Source organism: Phaethon aethereus (assembly GCF_964289735.1).
Source record: "Phaethon aethereus genome assembly, chromosome: 21".
NCBI lineage: Eukaryota > Metazoa > Chordata > Aves > Phaethontiformes > Phaethontidae > Phaethon > Phaethon aethereus.
The window spans coordinates 9,571,065-9,582,856 of NC_138597.1; the positions used below are offsets into that span (position 1 = coordinate 9,571,065).

Genomic DNA, 11,792 nt, shown 5'->3' on the forward strand with positions numbered 1-11,792 from the left:
CATTGCTTTTCAGACTGTTTTCATTTTCTGTTTTTAGCAGAGACATGCAACAACAACAACAAAAATACCCACTGCAGTTCTGGAAATACCAGCTGCAGGATTTTAACAGTAATGTTTTGGTCATTGCATTTGCACTTTCATGGACAACTTTTAATTTGTTCGGCAAGACATCTTGGAACTCAATCTTCTGTTGGATCATGGGGAAAACAAAAGACACCAGGAGGAAATTGTGAGTTGCTTCATTCTCCAAGAAGGAAGAAGCGATTAATTATCCTTTTCATATAGGGCTGTATTAAACAACATGTGGAACTGTACAAATATTATACCAAAAATATTGTTAAGAAAAGGTGGGAATGCACAAGCAACACAAGGATGCTGTTCCTGCACCTGTCGGTCATCTCCAAGAAACTGAAGCTTTGAGAGTCTCAGTGGAGGGGCTTAGATCAGTACATCTTTATTGGGTCCATCCATCCTCATTTCCTTCGCACTTCTGTCCTTTGTGTTTTATTTAAATCTCTACAGCACACTTAATGCAACTTTTTAAATCTGCAGGTTTTTAATACATCCCGTGGGAACTTACAGAGGGGGGTGGCATATGAGATAAACGGGTAATGCGTGAGGAATGGAGAGAGCAGCTTAAGCAAGTTTTAAAAAGTTTTTTTGGTATTTTTACTAGAACCTGCAAACATATCAGTCGTCATGTACTTTCTCTCATATTCAGCACTTTATTTTCTAGCCTTACTTTCATGTACTATTATTTTAATTAAGTTCTTAAAATAATTTGTAAAACACGTAGCTTTTTATCTTAAGTATTTGTCAAACCTCTTGTCATTTTGCAGAGTCACATACATATGTTGCCTGGACATTTTATACCACCTAAAGATCAGAGTGGTGCTGCATTCTGGCCAGTAAATTTCTTATTTTGGCTACTTCATCAAAATCTGGGCAGTTTCTGTATATATAGAAGGTAGAAATGGAAAATGAGAAATAATATTTGAAAGGGAATATATTGATTAATTACTAAATATTTTATTCACAAAGGGTCAATAACTTGGCAAGATAAAATTATTATTTGTATAGTTTTGTCTGAATGAACGAGAAGAGTGTGGATGTATTGTTTGTACATATTGTATATATTAAAACAAAGAGATATGTGCATGAACTCAAAAAGAAATGAACAAAGCAAAGCATTAGTGGCTATGGTCTGTAAAATGAAACAAAAACTTTATTTCACTATAAGAAACTTTATTTTAAATGTTCTTTAGAAGAACATTTTTGCTAAAGCATGACTAAATGGCAAAAAAGAGCTACTGTATTTAGACTTAGGAAAAAAGGCAGAGCAACATTACTTTAAAAAAAAAAAAAAAGAAAAAAAAAGGATATGTTTACATTTGATTTTGGCTACCAGGAGTTTGGTTTGGTTGGATTTAATTTATTTATTCCTGCCTTCTTTTTTTTTTTTCCCCGTCTTTTTTTTTTTTTTTGCCAATGGTGCCAAGTAATGTGAATGCTAATATTGCTTAAGAAAATTAAGTTACTTTTGCAGAGCAGATAATCATAAGAGTACAAAAACCGTATCTAGCTTAACACCATACACTCACTCCAATAAAGAACACTTAGAATGAACATAAAATGAAAAAAAAAAAAAAGAAATAGTACGAAAGTAGAAAATATGTTTCACATTTTCATATCTCCTGCTGGAAGTCAGAAAATGTAATAAAAATTGCACAAAAAATTTAAAAAAATTAAGTAAAACTTAAAAAAAGATGCAAACTGATCTTGTAGGGGTGTCATGGTATATTGCTATTTCCACATAGTGAGGAGCCAAAGAAATTAGATTTTTTTTTTTAAATTGAACTACTAATTTAAAACTGTCACAAATTCTTGACAGCAGGAACCAGGTTCTGATCTTTACTACACCGGAATGTAAGGGAAGAAACTCCTGAAGTCTGTGTTGTTACTGTGGGTTATGTACGTGTGTCTGAGATCAGAAACTGCTCCTGTGTGTTTGTTTTGCTCATGGCAGTTTAAAATTTCTGAATGGACTGGTGTAAATTTGAGATTGTTAGTTTTGGAATAGTTGTTCTTGCTTGATCCCGGCCACCAATTTAAATGCAAGGCTTGTTGTGAAGCCTAAAAATATTCACACATAAGAAGCTTTTAAACTGGTGTCTTTAAAAGAAGAGTAAAAACAAAGATTGTGGCAAAAAAACTGGGGTCAGTGCTCTTGGTGCCTTTTCTATAATTGTACCTGTTTTTAATTACTTCTTTTCACTGCCAGCATTGAATTATAGTAGATGTGCTATAGCTCATTATCAGAATTCTCTTGTACATTTCTGAACTGCTGCTTTATGACCTGATTCAATTTAAAATAAGGGAAAAAAGAAAAACGAACAGCCTGGCGCTCACACTCTGCCTGTGGGCAGCCTCATAGCCTCAATTTACTGTATGGAATTGGGACCTTAAGCGTTAAATTTTCCTCTTGCGCAAAAACGGAACAGGAGATGCCGAAGAATCTTCTTTGGAACAAATTGGAAATGCTCTGTATTAATACTGGAAGAACTCTGACATTTTGAAACTGAAATGTTGCTCCCATTAACCAATATGTGACAATATAGAATTGACCTTTTCCTAACAAGAGTAGTGACCTCAGTGGAAATGTTTTAACTCCCTGTCTTTACAGAAAATGATTCAGTAATATACAGAGCTATTTCAAATTACTCTTCCAGATCCATGGGCCTGGTGGTGTATCTACTAATCTAGATCCTGCTTCAGCCAAACTTTTAAGCATGTACTTGCTGTTAAACATGCAAGCAATTCCACAGGCGCAACAGAACTACTTGCATGCTTGAAGCTAAGTACAGTTTCTAAGTGCTTTGTTGTGTCGGGCCATAACCCTTCAGTGTATCACTGGGGAGTTAGAAAGACTCCCCTCGCAGTGCAGTGATTCTGCTCACCCTTTCTTGGTTGTGGAACTTATGTTTTCACGGAAGATAAGTAAGTGCAGCTTTCCGGGAAAACTGGAATTCCCAAGTGTCAGGAGCCAGCTCTTCTGTCTTCTGATAATGGAATTGCTCCTTTGTGAAACACATTCGACAGCAGTAATACTGTGTGAAAGAAATACAGAATATAACATGAACCCCCTCTCTGGTTGCACGCTTATGGCAGTTCCACACAATAGCTGGTGCCCAATGGGGGGTCCCCAAGACTTGCATGTAAAACTAGTATAGATGTCTTCTCTTTTGTAAGTTTTATTTTTGTAACCGTGCATGTGAAGCATCACTGAATCAATGGATCTGTTGAAGAACTCAGCTGCTGGAACCATGCAAAATGTTTTGAATTGCCCTTAAAATATGGAAAATGTTTTCTGAATGCTTTATATTCTTTCTGCTGTAAATTAAAAACAAAGAAAATTTCCCCTTACAAAGTGTGCACCTTTTTTTTTAAACATGCCTCTTCCACCCCAGTTTAAAAGAGTGATGTAGTCCTTTAGTCACTGGAAGTAGCCATGAAAAAAATGTTTCTTCTACTACGTGACCTGCTTGTAAGTAGCATCTAGTTTCTTGTGGGTTATAATCTGAACAGGCCACAGCCTACCCGCAAGCAGATGCGCAGCCCCTGGCGTGCAGTGGGATTCACTAAAGGCAACAACACAGTCCCTGGATCATAGCCCTTTCTGCTGCTATATTCCAGTGTACGACCTTCATCTGATGTGTAAAGCGGCACATTTGAGTGGCACTCTATTTCTTTGGCAGCAAACTCTTCTGGCTCTCCTGCTGAAGAGAGCTGCTGCCCAGCGGTGCTCTGCAGCTCCCCTGAATGGCACTGCCAGGCCGGTCCGTCTCCAGTTCAGAGGCCAGCCCAGAGCTCCATGACACTCTTCTGCGCTACCAGCTCGAGGCAGGGGCCTGTACAGGCCAGCCAGCCACCCTCTCGGTTTCTTCCCCTGAGGCGCTTGCCCTAAGCAGAAACTTTTGAGTGTTGTCCACAACAGGGCAGAAGGGAAAAGTGTTTTAAAACCACAGACACCGGGTATCCATCTACTTACAATATCCAAGCTTCAAATTACAGGTTTTGCCAAAATGACTACAACTACACAAAAGCATTAAAACTCCATTTGTCCTTAAAATACATGTTCTGCCCAGCTGCAGCTAGCAGCCTGGTTTGGTGGAAGTTAGTTTTCAAGGCAATATGCTGTAGTTTCTCAAATTTGGTCATGTTTTGTGAAATTACGTAAGGTGACATAATACTATGTATTTGTAAATATTTCACCAGCCCTTAGATGGCCCCAATTCTGATTAGGTTTTCTAACACAACTTAAAGCAGTTCTATGTAGTAGTATAAACATGGCAGATACATACTCATCTGTGGACAACTAGCTTTTCTGAGATCAAATTATTTTCAGTTCCTCTTCAGCAGACAATCACTTTCAGGTCAGGGTGTCTGGGCTTTTCATGAGAAACCATGCACACCTAGTAGTAGAATGCTAAGTCCTACATCGTGCACAAGGCAGAGGTGAATCTTAGTAGAATTCAAGAGGCCTGCAGGTGCAGAAACCTAAGAGGTCACACTTAGTAACACAATAATACTAATAATTGAGACTTAATAACTATTGCACTGAACAGGTATGTAAGTTACATGAACCAACCCTCAATAATGCAACTTTTGTATCTGACTACACAAGGCTAGCCTCTCATGGAAAAACAGCTTTAATAAATTAACCATCTGGTCTGTGAAAGACTATGTTATTATTATTACGAGTAAGTTCTTCCAAAACCCAGGGCCACAACAGAAAACAAGATTTTGTTACGAGAGTTTCTTCTGCACTACAGAGGAACACATTTAATGATGTTTCTCTATAAGAATAAATCAGCATTTCACTCCCTGATTTGCTCACAGATACTTCCCCGATTTTCCATTTTATATGCCTGTTAATTCCTGGGTTCGGCTTTAGCATTATCGTGGGTTGACCCTGGCCAGAAACTAAGCACCTACCAGCTGCTTGCTCGCTCCCCTACCTCCCCCCTTCTCCCCAGTGGCATGGGGGAAAAGAACTGGAAGAGCAAACGTGAGAAAAAAATGCCTGGGGAGAGATAAAGACAGTTTAGCAAGTGAAGGAAAAAAGGAAAGGAACAAATATAAGAACAAGGGATGCAAAGGCAGTCGCTTACTACCTCCCACCAGCAGCCCGATACCTTGGAAAAGATCACCACTCCCCCACCCAGCTTTGTTGCCGAGGATGATGTTATCTGGCACGGGACAGCCCTTCGGTCTGTTTGGCACAGCTGTCCCAGCTATGACCCCTTCCAGCCTCTCACCGACCCCCAGCCTACTCGCTGCGGGGGCAGCATGAGAAACAGAGGAAGCCTTGATGCCCTGCAAACACTGCCAGCAACAGCCAAAACATCAGTATGTTATCAGCGCTGTTTTGGCTACAAATCGAAAAGACAGCACCATACAGGCTGCGATGAAAAACATCAACTCCATCCCAGCCATGCCCAGTATAGGCATAACTCTGGTTCGTCTCTGGGAAGAGTCCAGGCATACTTCTGAGCTTAGGTCACACCAAGAGCCCTTCACAACCAGCAAGAAGGGTAGGCAGGCCGTCAAGCTTCAGCATCTTCCACTTGCCCTCGGGTGATGCAAAGGCACATGTCGATACGATTTTTAAAAAAAGCGTGCACACTTTTCTCACAAGTATAAGCACGAGGGTATCTCAAAATCACCACATGGACCCAGCAGTTCAGGCCAAGTGTTTGCTAGTAAGGCAATGTAATCGCATCACTTCCGAGGGTGTTACTGCAGAGAACTGGGGTGGCGCTCCCGTGCACTACACATACGCACCGCTATCAACTATAACGGCCTGTCCCACACACACGGGCCGGTATAAGGGACACTGTGCAGAACAGCGGCACAGCAGGCCTCGCCAGGTCCCGGCACCCCCCGCCCCCGATACCGCCACACCAGAAAAGCCGCCACAGCGACACCACCGACCCACCGCAGCGGAGGCGAGCCGCGGGGGCGCGGTGGTGGCGCTATCCTCTCGTCAAGCCTCCCCCGGCCCGGCCGCGCCTCAGGCCCGGCCACCGCCGGGTCCAAGCCCACGTTCCCGCCCGCAGCCCTCACCGGCCGGCCTGGCCCCAACTCCCTCATGGATTGCCGCTGTTTACGCCTGCCTGCATGGGGCAGGCTCCCCTCAGGGCGCTGTGGGGCTGAAACGGGGGTGGGGCGCGTGACAACCCCGCGGCGCCTGAGACGGCGGAGATAGACACCTCCCTCCCGCGCCCCCACCGGCTGCACCGCGCGCTCACTCTCCCCCCCTCGCTCCGAGGGCGTGGCCGCCGGGCAACGCCTTGCTGGGGGCCTGGGGTCTGTCGTCACATCCTGGGCGCCGCCCGGGCTGCGTGCACTTCCCGTCGGGACCCGCCTGGACGCTCTCGCAGCGCAGCGGTCAGACCCTCGTCGGCAGGATGTGAGTGCGGGCCGTGGTGCGCCTCGGGGGGACACCCGCGGCGGGGTAGCTGGGGAGCGGCGGCGGGACCGGCCGAGCTGGCCGCGCTCAGGTGGGCGGTGGCGGCGGCAGCAGGGGCAGGCCCGCTGCGCACTGCGAGCTGCCCGGCCCGGCCCGGCCCGGCCCGTCGGTGGCGGCTGCATGCCCCTGGGGCGGTGCCGCCCGCGGGCCGGGGCCTCCGGGAGCGGCTGTGCGTGGGGTCGCGAGGCGCGGCCGGTGGTGGGAGGCCGAGCGTAGCCGACACCTGGGACGCCGCTGCTCGGGCCGGGGGCCAGGGTGTCTGGCTTCTGCTCGGGCGGGGGCCGCCCTGTCCTGGCGGCTCAGCGGTGATCTAGGCGGAGTTCCGCCGGTCCCAGGCGTCCCTCTGGAAGCACTGCCCGGGCAGCCAGGACACTGAGGGAGCGCTTTCTGGTGGCTGGTTTGTTGTTGTGTTTGGAAGCTCTGTGCTCGGGAAGAGGTTTCATTCCCGAGACTCTTTGGTCTGGGACCAGCAGTGAAACGGCATGAAAGAGTGACTTAAGTGCCAAAACAGAGGAGCAGTTATATTGTATTCCACAAGGACTGCTCTTGAGCTTTGTCACAGACTTCCTGGTTTGCTCCTTGTGTATGTTTGTTCTCGCTGAATGTAAATTAGAAATCAATGTGCACATGTATGAATGCAGCCAATGGCTGGATTCAGCTCTTTTGAATGTCAGGATGCAGTAAGCAGTACATGCTTCTCATGCAGAAGAAATTAAAACGTGGAAAAGCAGACTGAGTACAGGTTGTTCTGGAGATGCACAACAAAAACTTGGTAAAGCAGTGAAAGGGGTATGAGAATTATGTACAGATGTATGCTCTTGCATCTGTTACAAAGATGCAGGGTGTTATAGCTGGTAGAAAGAACTCTATTGCCTGAGGTTATGAATTCAAGGCTGACCAGAGGTAAACTGTTGTCTATGCTGGATGCTTTTTCCTTCTTGTGCTTTCTCTTGCTCCTGTCAACTGTTTCAAAAGAATAGAGACAGAGGCAACCACTGGAGGAGCACATAGTTAGAACAACCATTAAGCTTCTGTATTTAACTTTTTGTGAACTAGTCTAGCTTGAAGCTTAGTATTTGTGTTCATACTGGAAAACAGGAACACCCCTAAGCCCAAACTCCTGACTGTTTGAGCCTTGTGAACCATTGTAGGAGTTGTCACATGCCTTACTGTAAACTACAGTATAAGGAAGCCATGGCTCTCTCTTCATTGATGTCTTTTAGCACATCAAGCAATTTTTTGGCAAGATGTCTGGGACACTGCATGACTTACACCTATTCTCAGTTGTTAAATCATCACTCCTCCAGTAGGAAACTGCCCCCTATTTATTCCAAGCATACAAGTTCCCTGTTTTCAGGAGTGTCAGATAACTTGTGTACTCTAAGCATATCCACTGAAAACCAAAACCACAAACTATCAAAAGCTAAACAGAATAATGATGACTTTCTTTACTGCAGGTCAGCCAGTATCTCTGGAAGCTCAAATGTGGCTCCTGGCAGTAATCGTCGTCTTCAGCAGACTCAACACCAAGTTGATGAGGTAAAGGTCTAGTCTGATAGTAGTGTAATCATTTTCCTGTAGGAAACCTATATAACTTGAAGGGATATTTTGGCCAAAGCAGGTTTTCCTTCATTATGTGAAGGGGAAGTATAGTATCTTGCTTTATTGTACTTGTGTCATCTTAACTCTTAAAAAGGTAAAAAAAACAAACAGAGAAATCCATTCAGATAGAGTGGGGGAGTAGGGAGAAGTTACCGGTGTCCAAACATTAGCTGCAAACTTGGTGTTTGAAGATTTGGTATCAGTAAAGATAAAAGCCTTTGTTCTTGCAGAGGACAAGCTTTTTTCTCATTAGTAGCAATGAAGGCTGACCACCAAATATGACATGTCCAGATTTCTGGGGAGTCCAAAAGCCAGGCTGGCTACTGACAGTATTTTTTGACATGTGGTTGATTATCATGTTTATGTGCCTCAAAGCCTTCTGCAGTGAGTCAGTAATTATTTCCCAGGTTTAAGGGAATGACAGCACAACTGGCACTACTGAGACTTTAAAGTAGTATTAGGGGCTTCCAGCCGCAGGTGAATTTCACAGTCTTTTTTAAGCTTATGACTGGATATACTACAAGGCAATAGCTCCTAATTCTGAGAACATTGAGTACCATGTGTTGCTATCTGTTGCGTGCAATTAAGTTCCGCTAAGGGTGATAGAACTAATAACTTACTGTAAGCATTAAACTGATGTAGGTGGTTGACATCATGAGAGTCAATGTGGACAAGGTATTGGAGCGAGATCAGAAGCTGTCAGAGTTGGATGACCGTGCTGATGCACTGCAAGCAGGAGCTTCCCAGTTTGAGACCAGTGCAGCCAAGCTGAAAAGAAAGTATTGGTGGAAGAACTGTAAGGTAACCATGGCTTCTATACTTACATTACACAGTATTGCAGTTAACACTATTACAATCGGCATTTCAAAACGCAGAAGTAAAAGAGTGTTGCATAATTTATAGCATCCTTTTTTAAAAACATGGTGTAGTGGTTAGGTGGAGTAACCAAAAGCTAGATTACCAGCTGTGCTGCTTGATGCAAGACCCTGCCTAAGATGGCAATGGGCGGAGGGAAACACCTCAGTAATCTGAGGCCTTGGGGAACAGGAAGAAAAAGGCCAAAAAGGCATAGGTTGAATTAATGTGCAGGAAATATTAGAAAGCAGAAGGAGCTCATTCAGATTCCTGTACTTGTAGCTGTTGGCAAAGGTTGGAATCTTTGGTGAGCAGCAGAGACAGTGAATGATGCGGTATAGGGTAAGAGTAGAAAGGGTGTTTAGTAGTTCTTTATTCCTGCTTGTATAGTCCGAGACAGGCTTTGCATGGAGGCACAATGGAAAGGAACCTGTTGGTCTGCTTTGCCTGTGTGCACAGCCTACCATCTCTGAGCAGTAATGGTGAATCAAGCTTGCTTACTGAAGAAGTTTTACTTGCTGCGTTAGACCAAATGGTGCAAAAGTACCTTGCAGGGGCTGCTTTCCTGAACCCTAAAGGCCAGTGAATGCTGCTGCATGATTTGTAGTAAGTGTTGTATGGCTTTTTTCACAGATGTGGGCAATATTGATAGCTGTTGTTCTCATTATCATCATCATCATTATTGGTAAGTTTCCCCAAAATGGGGACTTCTTACAGAGTTGGAATATATGGTGTTAATTGTTATGGTGTTAATTTACTGATTTTAAACTGGTACAGTTTAAATAAAGCCAGGATACTCAAATGAAAGTATATACAACATTAATTTGAAATAGCAGTGACTGCTTTAACAATCGTTGCCTGCAATAAGTGGCAAACTGTGACCACGGTGGGAGCTCCAATAGCTGAATCTCAGATGCCTGTGCAGAGTGAAAATAGCAAGGACTTGGAAACCAGGAACGACCTTGGTTTTTTTTTTTCAAGCTGCATGTTGCAGAAGTAGAAATACCATATGCCTTCTGTGTCTGAGAACTGTTTTTCATCTGCCCCGGCTTCTTGCTAGGTGAATCCTTTTCAGTGTGGCAGTTCCAAGTGCACTGCTGTAGTAGGTAGGCTTTTTTCAAGTAGAGACTTTGCTGCTGGGTGAAATGATACTAATGTTGGCTCAGGATAGCAAGCTGGAAACGTATCATTCAGTCCTTGGTTTAAGTTCTCATGTAAACACCATGTATATCATGGGAGGACAAAGCTTAAGTTTGTGCTGTAATACAGTAACAAACACTGCAGTAACCGCTAGCAACAAATCCATAGTCCTGTGCAAGAAATACCGGTGTGCAAGCACAAAGGAAAACTGAATTTAGGAAAATCAAGCCTGGGAAACTCTTAAATCCCTCTACCTATCTCTAGTATCTTATTCTTAAAATGCAGGATTGTTACAGTGAGCGTCTGTAGGAGACTGTCCTTTGTCCAACTTTCTTCTTCTTTTTGTAGTCTGGAGCGTGTCTTCATGAGTTACAGGAAGAAACTCCGATCAACTGAAGGTGCCCATCTTCAGCCTCTCCACTTCAGACCTGCTGTATTTTCAGCCCACTTACTGCAGTTTAAAGCAAAACTATTTTGATTACTGAAATGTTAGCTAACTTCACCCAGTTGCCTTAAGACACTCCTGTCATAAATGACTAACCAGCACAGCCCACCACTTGCACAGTGCCTTGATAAACTGGGGCACAGGGCTGGTGAGGAGGATTTGGCTCTAGAGTTTCCACGGCCGGTGCTGTAGCGGCTCACAGGCTCTGTGGAGGGTGTTGGGATTTATCCTCCTCACCTGCCTGCCCCTCCTCGGTGCCGTTGCGGGGGGCGGGCTCTGCACACTGCCCTCTGCCTTGCCCTCCCGAGGCTCTTCCCCCGGTACTTCCCAGCAGCACCCCCTGCTCAGCGCCGACGCTGGGCGCCCACGGGCGTCGCCGCGCTGCCTCCGGCGGGGAGGCGCCCTTCCCGCGCAGCCGGCCTGTGGGGCGCCGCTCGGCCTCAGAGGAGACGAAGGCCCCGCCAAGCGCCGGTTCCGCTCCTCGGCGGACCCCGCCTCCGGGGGGGGGGGGCGGTGCCGCACGTGGCGGCGGGGTAGGCGCGCGCACGGGGGCCGCGTGCGGCGACGCGTGACGGGCGGAGCGGCATCACCCTGCCCCCCGCAGCCGCTGGCCCGGCCCCGCCCCGCGCCGTCCCCTCCAATAAAGCGGTTCTGACCTTGCTTCCGCCTCCTCCTCTCTGGGCGGGGCGGGGCGGGGCGCGCCGCACGTGGCCGAGGTGTGTGGGAGCGGGGCCGCCGCGTGCGGCTGGCGTTACGTAAGCGCGCGGCGCTCGGGCGGGGGTGCGGCGCCTCCCCTCTCCTCGCCTCACGGCGGCCCGCTCGGCGACCGGCGGTGGCGCGGCCCTCTGCGCCCGGAGCAGGTAGGGCCCGGGGTAGGCGGGAGAGGCGCGGCTTCTGGAGGGCTGCGGCGGCGGGGCGGGAGCAGCCGAGGCCTCGTAACTGAAATCCCTGCTGGCGTCTGCTTCTGTGAGCCGAAGGCGCTGCCTGACCGTAAGAAGCGAGGGTGCGCGTTGGAGAGCAGCGCAGGAGAACGAGAAGCACCCGAAACGGCCGGTCGGCTCAGCAGTGAGGGGTGGGCTTGCTCCTACCGCGTTCCCTTGAGGCAGTGTGTGTTTTTCCCGCAGAAGGCTCCCGGGGCCCGTCTCCTCTAGCGAAGGGCGAGGGTCCGGACGTGCTGAGGAGCGAGGCCGTGGCGGTCGATGCCCCTGCCGTGTAGCG

General features: G+C 46.8%; 1 protein-coding gene across 1 annotated transcript; it reads left to right on the top strand.

Annotated features, from left to right (window-relative positions):
* Positions 1 to 7,207: 7,207 nt before the first annotated feature.
* Positions 7,208 to 11,790, top strand: VAMP3 (vesicle associated membrane protein 3; the record flags this gene model as incomplete). Its single annotated transcript, XM_082009264.1, has 5 exons — positions 7,208 to 7,212; positions 7,990 to 8,071; positions 8,777 to 8,935; positions 9,623 to 9,674; positions 11,699 to 11,790. 5 exons carry the CDS (start codon positions 7,208 to 7,210, stop codon positions 11,788 to 11,790), a joined length of 390 nt encoding a protein of 129 aa, XP_081865390.1.
* Between the last annotated feature and the right edge of the window lie 2 nt (positions 11,791 to 11,792).